At 46.4% G+C, this 19,076-nt stretch overlaps 1 protein-coding gene across 1 annotated transcript in view; it reads right to left on the bottom strand.

Moving 5' to 3' along the window:
• Positions 1 to 1,540: 1,540 nt before the first annotated feature.
• Positions 1,541 to 19,076, bottom strand: part of NUP93 (nucleoporin 93) — a 103,245-nt gene continuing 85,709 nt past the window's right edge. The window contains exons 8-22 of the mRNA XM_069549893.1: positions 17,797 to 17,936; positions 14,640 to 14,772; positions 13,149 to 13,306; positions 11,938 to 12,103; positions 11,460 to 11,553; positions 10,551 to 10,742; positions 9,788 to 9,914; positions 9,600 to 9,672; positions 9,323 to 9,367; positions 7,613 to 7,729; positions 6,502 to 6,620; positions 5,665 to 5,782; positions 5,139 to 5,222; positions 3,420 to 3,548; positions 1,541 to 1,811 (exon numbers count right to left, since the gene is read on the bottom strand). Of these exons, the coding sequence (XP_069405994.1) occupies positions 1,701 to 1,811; positions 3,420 to 3,548; positions 5,139 to 5,222; positions 5,665 to 5,782; positions 6,502 to 6,620; positions 7,613 to 7,729; positions 9,323 to 9,367; positions 9,600 to 9,672; positions 9,788 to 9,914; positions 10,551 to 10,742; positions 11,460 to 11,553; positions 11,938 to 12,103; positions 13,149 to 13,306; positions 14,640 to 14,772; positions 17,797 to 17,936 (1,806 nt within the window). The 3' untranslated portion in view covers positions 1,541 to 1,700. The remainder of the gene's footprint in view (positions 1,812 to 3,419; positions 3,549 to 5,138; positions 5,223 to 5,664; positions 5,783 to 6,501; positions 6,621 to 7,612; positions 7,730 to 9,322; positions 9,368 to 9,599; positions 9,673 to 9,787; positions 9,915 to 10,550; positions 10,743 to 11,459; positions 11,554 to 11,937; positions 12,104 to 13,148; positions 13,307 to 14,639; positions 14,773 to 17,796; positions 17,937 to 19,076) is intronic.

The raw sequence follows: 19,076 nt of genomic DNA, 5'->3' as shown, positions 1-19,076 counted from the left end.
TATTGATGCCCAGTGGAATGAGACCCATGAGCTGACCTGGCCAACTGGCTTTATGAATGGAGACAGGGAGAGGAGGCTGTCCAAGAAGAGGAACCAACTGGTGGAGAAGAGAGAAGAGGTGCTGAGAAGTCCTCTTGAAGAGGGGCACGCACAAGGCCAAGCAGGCGCCTCCCTGTGGAGCAGCCAGAGGGAGAAACGGCCAGGTCTGCCCTGCCTTGAGCTCTAGCTGAGACCCCGACAACGTTCACTGATCAGACTATGGGTCTCCAGGACTATGTTTTCATCTCCAGGGGGATTTCAGCAGAATAGCAAACATTAATCCCGGCATCAGGGCAGATAGTTTGGAGGTTGGTCTTGGAGAAACATCAACAACCTTAGATATGCGGATACCACTCTAATGGAAGAAAATGAAGAGGAACTAAAGAGCCTCTTGATGATGGTGAAGGAGGAGAGTGAAAATGCTTAAAACTAAACATTAAAAAAACCTAAGATCATGGCATCTGACCCCATTACTTCATGGCAAATAGAAGGGGAAAAGGTGGAAGCAGTGACAGATTTCCTCTTCTTGGGCTCTAAAGTCACTGCAGATGGTGACTGCAGTCATGAAATCAGAAGACGATTGCTTCTTGGCAGAAAAGCGATGACAAACCTAGACAGTGCGCTGAAAAGCAGAGACATTACTTTGCCAATAAAGGGCCGTACAGTCAAGGTTATGGTCTTCCCAGTGGTCACATACGGTTGTGAGACCTGGACCGTAAGGAGGGCAGAATGCCAAAGAACTGATGCCTTCGAACTGTGGTGCTAGAGAAGACTCCTCAGAGTCCCTTGGACAGCGAAGAGATCAAACCAGTCAACCTGAAAGGAAATCAACCTTGAATACTCATTGGAAGGACTGATGCTGAAGCTGAAGCTCCAGTATTTTGGTCATCTGATATGAACAGCCACCTCATTGGAAAAGTCCCTGATGCTGGGAAAGATTGAGGGCAGAAGGAGAAGAGGGTCAGAGGATGAGAAGGCTGGATGGCATCACCGATGCAATGGACATGAACTTGGGCAAACTCTGGGATGTGGTGAGGGAGGCCTGGTGTGCTGCAGTCCATGGGGTCACAAAAAGCCAGACGTGACTGAGCGACTGAAAAACAACAACAACAACAACTTGGACCTCAAGGCACACCTTGGGGAGGGAAGAGGGAGGAGGACGTGGAGTGCCTGGTATTTCACACGCAAATCTTAACTCACCAAGGCTGAGGCTGGCTCTCACATTCAAACAGAAATGTGAAAAGCTAACCGTGACCCTGCTATAGGGAATGTTATATCTAAATAAAAGCAACTCCCAAAGGCTTCATTTCCTTGCTCATTTTGGGTCAATTTTTAATCATATCAGGTCAACTTTAATCAACTCCTGGATGCCTATACAAGTCTGTCATTTTCTGGCCCAAGCAGTAGTGAAGACAATTCCTCTCACACAAATAAAAATTTCAACAAAATTCCAAAGAGGGGGAAAAAAAAACAGTGAAATTAAAAGAATGTGAAAAAAAAATACAAATCAAAGAAATTTATTGGTGTTGACAAAAATACATAATACAGAAAAATGAAACAAAACAAACACAACAGAAACAAAACCAGAAACCACCCCCTACCCTGGAGGGCCCTGAGGTACTGACAGCAAGCAGCCCCATGAGCCCCTCAGAACATCACACTTAATTCATGAGGACCTCCATCTGCACCAGCCTCGCGTTGGTATCCCCAGATGTCCTGTAGGGTATCATCCCAGCAAAGGTGATCAGGGCTCGGGCTTGGCTGCGGAGTTGCTGAGAGAAAGGGGAAGAAGAGAAGGAACCCAGTTAAAAGGAACCCAGTTAAGTTTTGGGTCAGGGCCCTGTCCTGGGAACCAGCACTGCATCCTTGCATTTTCTCCCCTCGGTGGTGTAATGACAGATTCCCAGTGGGTGGATGACCGTCTTGCCCTCCACTGTCACACTGCTCCAGTGTGGCGCAGAGTTAGCAAAGGAGGGCCACCAGGCCTCCAGTTCCAAAGCCCTTTTACTTAGCAGAAGATGGATGGGTCTGCCAGGCAAGCCGCCCCACTTGAGCAGCTGCTGACCTGGCTCTGTGCTTCAGACTGCCTGCTCCACTTTTCCGAACCTCTCCCTCCCCTGACTGGTGAGGACCTGAGTTTCTAGGACCCCCATGAAGCACCTGCACTGCCCAAGTGCAGCCCATTCCAGGTCTTTCCTCTCCTGCGTCGTCCCCTTTCCTCCCTTTCACTCCTTTCATTTCTCTTTCTAATGGAAGTGAGTAGTCCTCTTTTCTCAGGCAACAATATTTATGAGATTCCCGGACTGCTCCAGGAGGGAAAAAGATTTTAACTCAGGTGTTTCCAATATTAGAGATAATAACCTTCACTCTGATTTCCAAGTGATAAATTACTGAGTAAAGGAAAAACGAAATCTGAGAGAACAGCTTCAGGTTGCCCACAGTGAGCTGTACTGGATGCTTACAGAAGAAAGGAAACCACAGCTAGGATAGGAAGGGTGGCGGGGGCGCGGGTGGGTTTTCTGGACTAGTAACAAGACTTAAAAGGAAAATTCAAGGATCGCTTACTAGGCTTCTTAAGGACCATTCAAGAAGAAAGTTGAAAGGCAGGTGCCTTTTCCCTGATATGTGAAGTAAACTGGCAAGTCTAAGGTGGAGGTTCTGACAATGACAGGACCTGTGGGGGTCATACCTGAGAGAGCCCACAGACATCTTTGGAGGCAGGAGATAGATTTTCAAGGCCCTAGTTTCTTGATTGCCAAAAGCAGGTATGGCTCTTACACATCATACTGAGAGCCTCATTAAACGTTAAGGGAAAGGCAATTCTAAAATGCCACCAGTTTTAATGTTTTAATGGGTCAAACACGTGTCCCTTTTTGTCAAATCAACTGTACAGCATATGCTGTTTGGGCCCAAGGGTTCTATCTGCCTGGACTCCGTGCGGCCCAGGTAATGCTGGAGGCCCCACAGGCAGTGGAAGGGGCACTGGCCCCAGTGTCAGACAGACATGGCTTTCAGACACAGCAACTGTTGACCAAAAGTACGGTTTTCATGGAAGTGCTGAACTGAGACTCATAAAATGACTGTATATTTTAAAGTGGGCAGGAATTCTTATGGAATCAATATAAACTAGTATTTTGATTGATTTTTTTAAGACTTGATATTCACTGACTTGGCACATCATTATTTTTTAGCTTGAGAAGAGGAGCAACCCCAGTAATGTTCAATTTCTTCTGGAAGCGCTCAACATAAGCTTTACCCAGATGCCAGGTAGTAAAGAAACAAGCACTTTGGGTCATGAGCAATGGTCTCATGAGGAGCAATCGAAGGCAAACCAGAAAGGCGGTTCTCAGCGATGGCTGTGGCCAACGCTGGGATCTTACAGAGTCACGGTCCTCGATGACTCGCTGAGGCCTGGATGCTGAGGATGGACTTGTCCCCTTGAGCCTCTTAAACTGTGTGAACAAGATGTTCATGGTGGCGAGAAGCACTTCTGAGAGGTTGTGCCTGATCTGCAGAGAGAGACACAAGGAAGTAAGAAGAAAGAACCCAGCCATGGGGCCAAAGACAGGGTGGGGGAGGGGGGACCGGTGGTGCTCCAGGAAGGCCGGGTCATGCCATATCCCCACAGTTGCCAGCTGGTGTACTACACAGCCACCAAAAAGGAGCCGACGGCACTGGAATGTCAAGCGTGAAAGCAAATCCCAGGCAACACTATTCAGAAGGTCAGATCGGTCATTCTTCTGCTCTTTTAAACAATATTTATTTGGCTGCACTGGATCTTGGTTGCAGCACTTGAGGTCTTTTAGTTGCAGCATGTGGGATCTAGTTCCCCAGCCAGGGATCGAACTCTGGATCCCCTGCATTGGGAGCATGGAGTCTCAGCCACTGGACCACCAAAGAAGTCTCCTCTGCTCCCTTCTTTATGCAGGGACGTGAGCAGAGAGCATGCTAACTATGTCTGGGCAGCAGAGGGATTAGCAGAAGTCCGCATCTGAACATCAGAAGGTAGGGACGCACACGCTGGCTCTTCAGTCCCCATCACTGCCCACCATCTCAGACCCACCACACTGTCTCAGACCTGCACGGCCTGAGCAGAGTCCTTGGGAGTGTCTACGAGGACAGGCCCTGGTACCCCACTTCAGTCTATAAAACAATGGATGATGTAACCAGGGGTCGGCAAAAAACAACAAAAGGAGGAATAGCTAGGGGCAGAATTGTAGTAGGTGTGAAGGGAAGGTTGGCAAGAGGCAAGATTTCTTAACTGTCTATATCATAGGAGGCAGACACCCCACATGTGGAAGGTGGCCTTCCTTCTTCCTCTAGAACAGACACACGCTTCCATAAAAGGAATGTGCTCATTGAGAAATGGTTTTAAATCGAAACACTGTCAGGAACATCCTGGGACCAGGCAGCTGGTTCTAGAGAAGAGTCTTACTCTAGCCACACAGGAATAACCAGGGGAGTTCTGGGCTGCAGGCTCAGATCAGAGAAACCAGAATTTCTGGGCCTTGGCATGAGGATTTTTTTTAAAGGTCTCTGAGCAATTCCAGTGTGCAGCCCAGCTGAGTAGCCTTGGGCTAGGCAGTGGCAACATGCTAGAAACCCTGCATAGAGAGGAGCTCTTAGGTTCTTGGGGTGATAACTGAGACCATGGTCACTGCAGCTGCTTCTTGAGACAAAACTTCTCTGCTTCTTCAGAGAAGGGAAAGAAGGAAGTGAATCACAATGTATGTTTCATGTACCCAAAGGAGCTACTTAATAAAAGATCAGTTAAGCACTGACACACCCTCCAGAACAAGTAGATAATAAACAAGCCAGATTTCATAGAATCAGTAAGAAACCTGTTTCTCCCAAGAATATGTCCAATCACTAGAGTGAGAGTATTTTCTGAGTCAGGAATTCAGACAATAATCTGATGGGTATATGTGTACTCACAGGAAAACCAGTCCAGGATTCCTGAAACTGGACTCGTCTTAGAAAATTCAGTCTGGATGGTGACTGCACTAGGACTCTTAAGAGTTATTGGCTACATTAAAACAAAAGTTTTCAGCAGAAGTGCGGAAAAAAGAATTTTGTAATTCAGGCAGAGAAGGACTCACCTCATCACTGAAATTTCTGAAGGCAGCCACTCTCTCTTCGACACTTTCCTGATTCAGGGGCACCAGCTTCAAGCGATCAATTATCTGTTTAACACAAAAGCCATCAGCCCCATATGATACAGTCACCACAGTCATTCCATCTCTTCAAACACATGTCAGCATCTAACATGTTCATAGGTGGCTTCTTAGTAGGAAATTCTACTCCCCTTGTTCAAAGGCTTTGATTCCAACTTGCTGACTGACTCAATTCCTATCCTCATTTTCTGAGGCAGTTTTTACAATTCAGAGACTTCAAATTATTTTGAGAAATCCCTCTGTTTTTAGATTAAAGAATAAAGGAAAAGAAAAAAGGAGAAAAAAGAACAACATAGAAATCCCTTTTAAATTGCCAGGATCTTACTTGTCCTTTTTCACTTAACAGGCATACTGGTGACATTTCCTTTGTTTTAAATGAATCCCACAAAATGTTTTGATTTTTCAAGGGCATACATTAAGCAGTACTTCAAACACCCCTCCTGAAACTTACATCAAAGGCTCTGTCAATATGCCCACTGTGATACTCGTCAAAAAAGGTGATCAAGTCCAACAGAAGATAGAATGTCGAGTCCACAAATTTATTTGCACTGATTCCCTGAGCCCTATACCTGAAGGACAAAAAAGAGGGAAGGGAGGCAGGGGTATATTAGGAATTTCTGTGCAATCTGTAATTTGAGGACAACATCTAAAAAATGTCAGAACCTCTTAGGCTCTCTAGATGAGGTGAACTAAGGAGTGGAAAATAGTGTCTCTTTTATAACGGCCGAGCATTTGATGGTGGATTTGACAGAGATCGACCTATAAACGTTCTGTATGAAGCCCAGTTCTCCAGCTTTGGCCGCCATCTCAGCAAGCACCCTGACCCAGTTCTCAGGCAGATTTGGAGAGGGCACAAAAAGTAACGACTGCTGCCCAGCCAGGGAGCCACACTGGTTGGAGTGCACCTCCACTCATGGGGAGAGGGGAGATTCCGAAACACTGGTCACCACACCTCAGAGAATCCCCCATCCACCCATCCATCCATCACTAGCTATTACCAAATCCCTTTGAGATGGCTGCTAATGGCGCAGAGATGAGTATAATGCCTTGAATTAAACTGCAGGATTAATGAGTTAGAATGCTGAGATATTCTTAGATCCCCTTCTTTTTGGCAAAAATGTTTACCAAGTGACAGCTGGTTATGATGGTTATTAAGAACTCTCGAAACTGTCAGTGCCAGTGGGACGGTGGGGCCCCTCTTAGGGACTGTGTGACGTTACAGTGAAGCTGAAGACACACCGGGGTGGGGGCTGGGAGCCCGGCGCCCCGAGCGCTTCTTCGGCCTTACCGTTCTGTGATGGAGAGGGCCATGTTCTTCAGCCGCTCCTTGTTGGACTGTGGGGCGCTGATCTGGGGCACAATGGGGCTAAGCAGTTTGTTCATCAGCTCCAGCACCTTGTCAGCATTCTGTTTAGTTTTTTAAAATTAAAGAAGGAATTCATTAAAAATAATCAGTACGAAGACAAAAACTAAATCATCAAGACAAAGAGGCAACTTTTTGTTCTGGATCTTGACCTGGGTGATGATGACACAGACATATACCTGTGGAAAATCCATCAAGCTGTTATGTATGCTAAGTATCTACACCTTTTTCTATTTTTTCACTAGACCTCAGTCTCAATAGAGGACTTCCCTGATGGCTCAGTGGTAAAGAATCTGCCTGCAATGCAAGAGACCTGGGTTCGATCTCTGGGTGGGGAAGATCCCCTGGAGAAGGAAATGGCAAGCCACTCCAGTATTCTGGCCTAGAGAATTTCAAGGACAGAGGAGCCTAGTGGGCTACAGTTCATGGGGTCACAGAGTCGGACATGACTGAGCAACTAACACTTTCCCTTTACTTTCAGTCTCAATATTTTTAAATTAAAAAAAAAAAAAAAGAATTACAATCCTGTTTTGCGAACTTCTATGAGGTGATAAAAGGAGAGAATGCAATCTTCTCCAGGCTACAGTTACTAGTATTTCCCAAATGTTCTAATGCAGAACTCCTAACTCCAGGGCTCTCAGCACGCCTTGGCTGTGGTTTTGTTCCCAAACATCCATCCATCCCCAGTGGGTCTGCGGCTGCTTGGAGGATGAGCACCAGGCACTTTCACCAGCAGCTTTACTGTCGAAGCATGATGGAGGTTTATTCTGCTGCTAAGTGAGACTACAGCTCAATGCCCGCAGGACAGCCTTTCAATATATCGTGCTCTCGTCTGGCCAGAAACACCTTATGGGCAGAAATAATTCTGTAAAATGGGAATTTCACCCTGACCGGATCATTAACTGCCTAAGCATTAGGAGACAATGCCTCAGCAGACAGAGGGGTACAATAACAGCACCGCTGAAATGGCTGTGCATTTAATGCAGCAAGGCTGACAGATCTATTAGGTGCAGAGGCAAGAAAAGGACACATTTACCTTGGCAAGGTCGTAAAGCTTTGCTGCTTCTTCAAACAGTCCTTTATTTTCTGCCACGGAAGCAACTTTGTTGATAATAGGCTTTGTGTCACTGGTAAACTTATCTATGACTCCAGGCTGACAAGACAAATTATGGAAGGGAGGAAGAGAGAAACAGAGGGACAAAGCTGTCATTTTAAACACAGAGAAGCAATTGGGGATCTGAAAACTAACTGAAAATGCTTGCTCTGGGCAATGCATATATTTTTATCAGCCAGACTCTGGCTTTCCTGAAGATATAAGGGCCTATTAAACATATGAAAAGGACCAAGATGAGTGCCCATGAAGAGGCAGACTCACAGGCAGCCCAGAGGAGTCAGCAGTAAGACTCCATGCTTTCTCATTTTGCAAAATGACCTACAAGTATGTGAAATCATCAATGATTTTAATTTTTCAGATGACCCTAGTGGGGGCAAAAAAATCAGGAGGCTCAGAGAAAATATCTGAAAGATTTTGGATCTGCTTTATAAGACAGACAGCAAAAGAAACCTACTCCTGAAAAAAATACATGGCAAGTGGTGCCAGGATACTAAAAACAACAACAAAAAAATCTGCGTCATCACTCAACAGCAACCCAATGGTCAAGAGAGTATGAGACAGGCCTTAGGTAACACACACTCCGTGATGTCTGACTGGCTGCCCAACTCTTCATCAGCCCTGGACCGAGTCAGGCAACCGACCTTCTCTGCCACCCTGGCAGCACAAGAGGTCAGTGAAGAGCATGGGCTCTGGGGTCAAGAAGGACTGGGTTCCAATTCCAGCTCATTTTCTTACTAGCTGTGTGACCTTGAAGACAAAAATTAACCTCTCTTGTCTCCACTTCCTCCCTTGAAAAACAGATAACAGTTCTGACTCGGTGGGGTTCTTGTGACCACTAGGTGAGAACATATTCATCGAACAATCAGCACAGGGCCTGGCAGTTGTCACTGCTCCATCAGCATGGCCATCATCACATCTTCACCAGCACCGCCACTGGTCTTCCTGAGCTGGATGGTTTAAGCAGTGTGAGCTCATTTCAAGATTTCTGGGTCTAAACCACCCATTTTTGTAAGCAGGGAAAGTGAGTCCCTGAGAGAGGCACAAGGAGCCCCAAGGCGGGTCAGGAGGCGCCTCCATGCCAGGGCCCCTGCCCATCCACATGGCCCCAAGTGGGGTCAGGAGAGGCCTCCATGCCAGGGGCCCTGCCCAGTAGCCATGATGGGTCTCAGGGAATCGCTGAGGCTCATGGGAGTAGCTGCATCTCTGGGGTCAGAGCAGGGTTCTGAGCCCTTGAAAACTACCTTTGGAGAAAGGTCAAGTGCATCTCTAATTTCCCATCTGGGGAGAGTAGGCGTAGTAATCAATTTCTTTCTTGGATATTTTCTGAGCCAAGAATGGCAGAAATGTAGCCTTCTCAGATGAAAAAATGGCAGGTGTAAGCAGATGAGTATTTCGAAAATAATTTAAAAAGCTATCTCACCACAAATTTACATATTTCAAGGAGAAATGTATCTAACATCAAGGTCATCACTTGGGACCTGTAATTTTCATTCTTTGTTTTTTAACACTAAGCAACTTCATTCAGATCTGCCTCTTTAGTACCTTGCATCCTAAAACGTAACTGTATTTTTTGGGACAATTGTAAATCCCCACCTGCAAACTAACATATCTCCAGGGGTGTCTTTAACCTACCTTTCTGCTTCCATCATTCTCCAGTTTCCCAAGAATCATATCGAACTGCAGAGACAAAAAAATGTTTACCCAGTTTACTGGATGAGGATATACACATAATCCACAATTCTTAGGAGATGAGAGAGGACTAGGGGAGGTGGGAGAAGTCTCGAGGATACTGAGACTGAATCAACAATTTCAGAAACCAAAGAATACTGTAAAGCTCCCCGCCTCCCCGCAACCCACACTGAGGTGATCAGCATGAGAACCTGTATACTGGAAAAGTTAGGAGATATACCTCTCGACTTTCTATCACCAGCTCGCTCACACAGCGCAGAAACATGTTTTCTCCTTGACTATCCTTCTCATCCCTAGGAGGAGACAAAAACTGGTTTCTGAAGGCACGACTTTAAGGTCTCTAATCATCATTCTCATAACGGCAGAAACCAAAATCAGCTGAAGTAAATGGTCAAAAGCCAGTCTCACCTGAGGAAGTAAAAGTACTGGAGGGCCTCTCTCGGGTCCGTGGACTCAAACTTCCGGGTGTAGAGCATGAGCAGCCGCACAAAGTTCAGCCTCCGCATGCAGGGAGGGTCGCCGGGCTCATGGCTGACTGCACGGGGCGGGAGGGGGTCAGAACTGGTCACAACCACACAACCAGGAACTATGGGAACCAAGCCCAAAGACCCAGTGGCACCTACTCCTGCAGCCCAGCCAACGTCTGGCAATGCGAGCTCAGCCCAGTCCCTTCACCACCGCCCTTGAGTTCGGCCCAAGCACAGAGCGGAGACAATGGCATTTTGTAGTGAATCATAGTATGCTGGTCTCTGAATGAAAAGGTGGCAACAACCTACTATTATGAAATGTGTTCCAGGAGGGGCGGGGGGTCTGTTGCACTACTCACAAACTGCAGCCACTCGGGCACATGTCTTCTCTCCCTCCTGACTACCACTCCATGCCATGAGCAGGCATAACTGATGGCTTGTTGGGCCTTCCAGTGTCTCCAATTAGAGCTCCAATGGGAACCAGTCTCACTAGGTTTATATACTGAACTCCCCAGGGAATCTGAATGGAGGAGGGAGGGGCAAGACCCCCTCACACTGATCATCCCAGAGGCCCAACTGTCTACAACCCTCTAAAAACGACTGGCTCTGTTTGCTGGATCCCTGTCGACCGCAGTTCTGCGCCCACTGTCACCTGATGGGGGATGTGTCATGCTGTGGAGGTGTGAGGGCCAGCAAATACTCACGGAGCTGAGCACTCTGTCCTGAGGATTTTAAAAGCAGCTTCAGCTCAAAGAGCACCAGTGCCACGTGGACAGCATGGCAGCGCAGCCGCTCCATACGGAAGAGAAAGGCAATGGCGGCTTCAAACTGCGCCGTCAGGAACAGCACTTGGAAGTAGAGGAAGGGCTGCTGGTTCACCGTGAAGTGGGACTCGCCTGAGGGAGAGGAGGGATAGCTGACTCAGAAGAAGTGAGTGGAAGGAGCAGCCGACCAGCAGCCCCGAGTGCTTAAAGAGCGGGATGAAAGCACCAGCCTAAGCCGGAATGGACCTGGGGTCTGGACACAGTGGACGCCACTCCAGCTTTGCCGTTTCCACAGCCTCCTGACCTCCCAACACAACTGGAGAGTGGGGGGCCCCTGTTGTAAAACCTGGACTACTTGCATTAGGTGGGAGAGAAACAGAGAGTAGGACCTTAAAACAGAATGCAAAGGGTCTGTTTATCTCCTGTGTCCTGATCAGTCACTCAGTAAGGAGAGGAATGACTTCCAAGCTGCAGTTCCCTCAGATTCATGGCATTTAACATTGCTGACCACCAGTGGGAACTTCTTTCTCTCTGTGTTCAGATGCAGTCACTTCGAGATCTCTGAGGGAGCTGCAGCCAAGTCCTCTATATCTCTCTCTGAGCCAGTGTCCACCAGAGCTGCTCAAAGAACTGTCCGTGACTATGTAAGCCACATCCACTACTTAAGGCCATGGGTGCGGCCTCTACTCGAATCTGAAATAATTGTTTTGTTGTGCTGTGTTTTGAAGGTTCATGGGGTTTTGAAGGAGAGATGGCGTTCAGAGATGAAGGATTTTCCCAGAAAGAAGCTAACCAGTGATCTTAGGTGGATGAGAGAGACAGAAGGTGTTTATGCTTAGGGGATCTTACCATAGTCTTCCAACAGCTGTTTCTGGAACTGAGAGAGAGTGAGCCTGTCCTGTGGGGAGCTGGTGCCATCGTCATCAAAACACACCTGGTTCAACTAAACCCCCAAAAGAAAAACATGCATTGGTACCAATGGCAACCCACTCCAGTATTCTTGCCTGGGAAATCCCATGGATGGAGGAGCCTGGTGGGCTACAGTCCACAGGGTCGCAAAGAGTCAGATACGACTGAGCGACTTCACTTTCACTTTCACCTTCTGAGCCAGGAGCGAACTTAGAGCTGTTTGAGCTCAAGGCTCAAGGCTATGCTAATGGCTGTGTTACTGGCTGGGAATTGTGCACAATAAAAACTGGGCCAGGAGACAGAAAAACCACTACTGCAGTCACCTTACTGGCATCATATATTAACAGTAAAATCTGTGTGCAGAGTGTAAGCAGGGGGAAGGGGCAAATGCCCTGCTGGGCAAGGGGAGCACGCCTGCCTTCAGCCACAGGTAGTCCTCGGTTTTGTCGGCCACCTCGCTCTGGTTGTCCGTGACGTCACATCTGCCAATGATACAGTACACAGCCCGTTTGTAGGGGTCCGTGTTGTTCCTGAGGGCCCTGCGGTAATGCAGTCGGAGCTTGTTCTCCGTAGCTGGGGACAATCTGAAGACACAAGGGAAAAGACAAAGGCTGAAGACCCTCAAGGGCACCTGAAAGCACCCAGGGTCCAACCACACAGTAACAAAGTTATAAAGCCTTCCTCCATGGAGAGGAACAGGCACTGTCCCACCCAAATCCCCGGGACCATCACTTTAACCTGACTTGCAGCTCCTAGGACCTGCATCTCTGCCTGCTGGCTTCCTCCAGCGGTGGCCTTCAGGGCAGAAGGTCTGGGGAACTGACCCCCCAGCCCCCCACCCCCAGCATCCTCCAAACAGTGATGAACAAGACTGAGTCAGTCCTTTAACGGCCTCAGCCCCCTCTGGCCTCTCCACTCCCTTAACCCTGTGACGTCACCTCCCAAATAAACTTCCTGCACTCAAATCCTTGTCTCAGGGTCTCCTGGTGAACCTAGGACATGGTCCCTACTTTACACTCCGATATAAGCAAGACAGGACTTATGGTTTATCACACTCTCTGGACATGGACACTGCCAAAAAAGTAATCCTGGTTTTCCACACGTATAACTGGTGTAACTACCACTATTTCTTCTATATACATGCACATATATTTAAACTAGGTTTGAATGTGAATTTAAGTCCAACTACATTAACAAAAACCAAAGAAAAACTAATGCTTTGCAGTTCCTTAATGTAAGAGGAAAAAACAAAAACAAAAAACAGCTTAATGAAGTAATTCGATGGTTATATCTCAGGTTTGCCAATGTCTAATTCTGGCCTTCGAGCTATGAAGTGCATGACAACATATTTTCATCTGGATCAACCAGAAAAGCACTAAGAGTAAACAAGTGGCGTGTAATACAACAGTTTCATTTTATAAAGCATCTCTGATGTGCCTAGGACGCTATAAGTCTAGACATTCGTGTCAGAGTGGGGCTCTTGAATTCTTCATGCTTTCCAAAGTTCATTTTTCTCCCAAGCAGAAACTTATTTGGAGCCATGCGCAAGGAAAAGAGAGCAAGGCCAGGGCGGACCACCCTGTTGATCCCACGTGGCTTCTTCTGAACTCCGCACCTTGTTCACCGTACCTTCTGTCCTTGCTGTTCATGTACTCCTGGAACCAAGTTTTGAACTCTCCCAGTTGGTGCTGGGCTCGGTTGACCACCTGTGAAGCGGCAAGCAGGTCTCCGCAGCGCATGCAGTAATAAATTAACGCCCACACAGGATGGCCTTCCACCTCTCCATCCTAAAAAAGGAAAGGTGCTCAAGTAGACAGACAAATAAAAGCTAACTGATGGCTTTCAATGTACTGGTCCTCAGCTAAGCCTCTTCTTGTATTAAGTCACTCAATCTCACAACTCCACTGGGTAGGGACCCTGAATGGCTTCCTCCTCTCTGTTTTACAAACCAGGAAACTGGGACATGGGGCTGTTAAATACTTATTCCATGGCAAGCTAGTAAACACCAGTCTAGCCTAGAGCCTTTCCTCTACAGCACCATGCGTGCCGCATGAGTCAAAGCCAGATGGTGGGTTCTCCATGGAACCCCAGGATTCACAGCGAAAGGGTGACATGTTCTTCTGTGATGATTTATAGACATGCACTCTTGCCACCCCAACAAGTAAGGGCTAAAGACATTCACTTACCAATAGGAGACTATCATCATATTAAGAGTTTCACTGTGCTTGGCACTGGGGATATAGGAAAGCGGGTCTGATCCTACACTCTGAGCAAGAGCATCTCTCCTGAAAGTGGCTGTGTCCCCAGACTGTGCAGCAGCCCTGTAGTTATTCCCCCCTCTGCTCCTCCCCGACTCCTCCAGAAATGTGGACCTCAGACTTCCCTTCTTGGCCCCTCCACCCTCCCCTCAGCAGGACTCCTTCTAAAACTCAGACCTGATCGTGTCACTTCCCCACTTAAACCCCTATAAGCTGTTTGCGCTTTAAGTGCTTAGCCTGGCGCTCCCCAAGCTGGCCCCGCCCTGACACACACCCAATAGGCCAAGTGCTCTATCCTGCCTTGACAAGTTTGTTCTCGCTGCCCCCTCCCCATCAAAAACCCTATCTGAGACCACTGGCTGGCGAGCCCCTACTCTTCAAGCACTAGTATGGGCCTCACTTCCCGCAGAAAGCCAGCCTCCTGTGTATTCCACCACCCTCGGTACACAGATCTGGTTCAGCACTCTGCACACAGCAGGTATCTGAACTGTGAGCTGAGAAGAAAGGCACTTTCTAGGAACCATATCTAACTCTGTTGTGCTAGCTATTTGAGTCAACAATCTCAGAAGTCATCCCTGACTCTGTGGCTCACACCCATAGCCGAATTCTTCCACCGTCCCATTGGGTCCACTTTCAAAACACGTCCAGAAACCAATGACATCAACCCCCTGCACCCTCCTCCTCCACCGCCATCCCCTGGACTCCTGAGCCACCAGCCTTTCCAGGTCTCCTAGGTTCTCTTCCCGCCCCCTCTGGTCTCTTCTTCATACAGCAGTTTCCACACATTACCTCATTTCAGCTGAAAATGCCTATCTCAGAGACTGACCTGGAGGAGTAACTGATCGCATAAAGGTGCCAGTACCTGAAGTCCAGGCAAAGGAGCTGGAAGTTTAATGTTCAGGAAACTTCGAACCAGTTGGTAAGTCCCCGGCACTCCGCCCAGCTGGGCCTGATGCAAGTTTCCAAAGACAGTCACAAGGGTGTAATTCTTATAACTGGAAAAAATTTGAAGGCACAAAAAAGGGAGGTGAGTTTGAAAACACATCTTACACGTATCTGTGTCCAGACCCACAACATTAGACTGTGAACTCCACATGGCAGGGCCTGGACTTCAACTGAACACAGAAGACGAAACAGAAGTGCATGCTTAATGAAGCAAGCTACATTATTGATTTGGTGGGTGGTGGATCTCTGTGAAGACTTCTTATCACTGTGGATACTCAAAAGAATTCCTGGAGCCACATAATTGTGAATTTCAAATGCAGAAGGGGCTGCTGTGCAGAAAAATAAGTGCTCCGCTCACAGCCTAATGCTCTAGTGGATCTTCTCAAACTTTTTACTTTGAAAAATTTTAAAGCTACAAAAAATTAAAGAATAGTTCGACGAGTGCTCAGTTGCCCTTTACTTACATTCGTCAGTTAATATTTACATGCATGCTCTTCCCTCTCTCACACATACATTTTATCTGAACTATTTGAAAATGTTATAAAAATACAGAAATCAGGTGCCACATCATCTGTAAATGAAAAACTTTCAGGTGCTTCATATGCACTAAAATGTTCAACATCAGATTAAGTATAATAGCAGACTGAGAGAGACACACACACACACACACACACACACACCTCTCAGAGAAAAACATCTAAATGTCAATTACAGAAAACAGACTCATCAGAAATTGATGTAGTTTTAAAAAATGATGCTGACAAAAAATTTTACAAGCAAACTATATAAAACCATATATTGTACACATTGGGATCATAAGCTATGTAAAAGATAAATATCAAACAAAATATTCATATGTCCCAGAAAGGTGGTGGGGTTGGGTGTGGAGGTGGCGGTAAGGAAATACAACAAGGTACCAGGAGCCCCTGCATGTGAGAGGGGGGGCTGCTCCTTTTTTCAGGTCCTCTTTTTGGCATCTTTCAAAATTTCTATAATAATCATGTAGTATTTTTATGATGAAAAATAAACATAATTTGATTTAACAAATATGAGTTCTCTATCACTGGGAGTATTTAAAAGCAGAGGTTGGAAAAGAGATTAGATAAGAGCCCTGTGGCAACTGGGACAAACAATGCCCATTATGGTCTCTTCCAACTTGAATGAAGACAACCGACATGCTGGAAAGGGCCTAACTTCCTTGAGAGCTAAGAAATGCTACCTTGCTTCAAATTTGAAATACTCAAAAAATAATTTGGGGCCAGGCCTGCTTTGCCATCTGGTGTATTACATCACTTGAAACACTGGGACTTCCCTGGTGGTCCAGTGGTGAAGACTCTGCCTTCTAACGACAGAGGTGCAGGACCAATCCCTGGTTGGGCAGCTAAGACCCCACATGCTTCGAGGCCAAAAAACCAAAACATAAAACAGAAGCAATGCTATAACAAATTCAATAAAGATGTTTCAAACGGTCCACATCAAAAAAATCTTAAAAAAAAATACTGTATGTTATCCTCTCAGTGGATTAGTACCAGCAAAAATATTTTTTTAAGTGAGTACAGTTATCTGAAATATTCCCTTTATCAAAAGGGACAACAAATCCTTAAAAAAGATGTCAAGAGAGAGATGCTGTTAGAAAAAGAAAATAAGCATATAATAGTTGTGCACAGGAAACTCCCGAATAGCTCCAAGTGCTGCTAAAGGAATTAATGGAACAAGATCATCCTAAAAAAACTAAATGAAAAGAATAATAGAAGAATTGGGATGGCTTACATATATAAAATCCCAAACTGCAACCTGGTACCTCTGGTGAAGTCAAACACCAACAGTGAGAATTAGGCTTACTGAAGAAAAAGCAGTCATATACTTAATCCTTAAAAAAAAACACCCTAATATTGTTTATACACTGTGAGAAATTTTTTGATTCATATTTTGCTAACTTGTAGCAAATAAATACCACTATATATATTAGGTTTTTCATGGCTGAAGACTTAACAAAACTTACATTATAAAAATTGAGTGAAAGCCTGATGTAATACTTTATGAACTCTTTGCGCCTGTGCCAGAAAAAATGAAACACCATTTGCAGTTTCAGATTTTTCTTAACAAAAGAATGGAGGCTAGTGAGTTTAATATATCTGATGGTGTTCATCTTGTGTAGCTATTAAATAATTTAGTATTTGATATAAAAATCTGTTCTCTCTCTGCAGTATCAAGTCTTGAATTACCTTGACTTCCTAACAGAGTATTATTTTGTTGACAGAAGGTGACCACACAACAAGGCCACTGGCAGCTGCATGGGTGCTTAGGCAAAGAGCTGCAATTGAGCAAGTGTATGCAGCCTGCCTTTCTCTTCTCCAGCCAACAGAGAGAGGCCCAGCACCCTGTCTCTGAGATAAAGAGGGTCCACTGCACACTCATGACAACACCTGCTGGTCAATTCAGAGCTGGGAGGAGTGTCCACAGGGCGTGGATGAATGGCACAGCCCCTACCAACTAGGGGGCCAACAGTCAAGGCACAAGGGTACAGCCGCAAACCCCTGTGACCGACTCCAATTAGTGAGGAGGTGGCAGAAACCTAGGCACAAATCAGAGGCTTTAGCAGCTGGGAAGGATCTGAACTCACAGGATTAACCAAGCAGAGCCAGAAGGAAAACAAAAGCTCAAGGGGCCTTCCTAGGGTTTGGAGGTGGTAAAATGCCGGGTGGGAAAATTAAAATGTTGAGAGAAAACCAAGAGCCTGAGGAGTAATGGCTGAACCCCACGAGGGCCCAGGATCCTGACCCAAGGCATTGTACCCTAATAACCCTGTCTCTATACTGAGGGACGCAGGGTGGAGAAAGACAGAGAGAAAAGCCTAAGAGGGCTCAGGGCTCCCACTCACGTGATTTTACACCTGTGCAGAGACAGTTCCCATAGAGAAGTGCTCCTAAAAACAGCGCAACATCTCTCAGACTTGCTCAACCTTGTTTAAATCACACCAGCTCCAGAGCACTTATCTAGAGAACCACTTCAAACAGGGGAACGGCTACCTTCAGGGGATTTTAAAGGCAGCCTCTGTGCTGCCGCCGCCTCACCTCTGCTCCAGGTACCCCAAGGCCTGCCTGACAAACTCCATGCGCACTTCCACGCTGTTGCGGCTCTTCAGGGCGTCAGTCGCTGGCACCAACAACACATCTGTCATTTGTTTCACCATGGCCCACATGTCGGAGATGTTCTGCACAGAAACAACACTGCATGTGACAACGCTGTGGGGCTGCGCAAGCGGCCTGGTTCTCCACAGTGCTCTGACGTGGAAGGGGCTGAGGTTAACGTCCTATCTGCAGCCCTCAGGCTCAAGCCCAGCAAAGAAGATGTGCCTTGGCCTGGCCAGTAGCCAGGCTCTCATCTTCCCTTAAGCAGCCCACGTCCTGAGTGGGTTTTCAGATCAATTACTATTCCAGGTCTGACATAACCACCTACATAATTGAGACCACATTTATTGAATCTCAGTGGGTTATCCCTTAAGAGAGAGTGAACACATTTATAATCGTCCAGAGCTCTAGGATTTTAAACTCAAATAGCTGCATGTCAGTCCTTACAAGGTCATTTGAGTTTTTTAAGACTTAAAATAAGAGTCTAACCTAAATAATACAGGCTTTGTCCTCCTGGAGGCTCTCCAGGGGTCCCTGCTCTTACCCTGTTTCTCAGCGGCATGGCCTCTCCTTTTCCTGCCTACTCACTCCCCTCAAAAGGCACCTCCAGTGCAGCCTCCTAGAAGAGGCATGGGTGTGCTTGCCCGTGTGTAACCACCACACAGACGGACTCTCACATCCCAGAACCCTCCTGGTTGTAAACTTTGCCTTAGAAATGTGTTCCCTGAACCCTTTGCAATGTTATAAAGTTAAGATCTCTGGAAGGAGAAAAAGCAGGTATACACTTTTTCCAAAGGAAAAGAGAAAATCCCATTTTCATTGTTTCTTGGAAAAGTTAAAAATCTGTAGAAAATCCATCTAAATGTGACTCTTTCTAGGTGGTGAGAGAGTAGATAAATTCTTATTTTCTTCTTTAGATTGGTTTTATAATCTTACACTTTTTTATTGGAAAAAAAAAGTTGGCTGCCCTGTGAAGGAAAAATGTGTTCAAGTGCTTGCTTGCATTACAGACTTCCTTCCTTTTCCCGTTTTTCCTGGCCACCTACCAATTTATCCATCCCCTTTTTTGATTTTTATTTTTTCCCCGAAGTGGGAGAAACTGGGCCAAGGATAAGAACTGAGGGGCAGGAATGAAGAGGGGGGGGAGTCAGAGAGAAACAAAATCAGCGGCATATGAAAAATTCTTGTAAAGACCCCACCTGAGTCGAGTTCAAGGGGCTCAC

The sequence above is a fragment of the Ovis canadensis genome, chromosome 14 (genome assembly GCF_042477335.2).
Source record: "Ovis canadensis isolate MfBH-ARS-UI-01 breed Bighorn chromosome 14, ARS-UI_OviCan_v2, whole genome shotgun sequence".
Taxonomy (NCBI): domain Eukaryota; kingdom Metazoa; phylum Chordata; class Mammalia; order Artiodactyla; family Bovidae; genus Ovis; species Ovis canadensis.
Note: the sequence above shows the minus strand (reverse complement) of the source record. Positions and strands in the feature narration are given on the sequence as shown.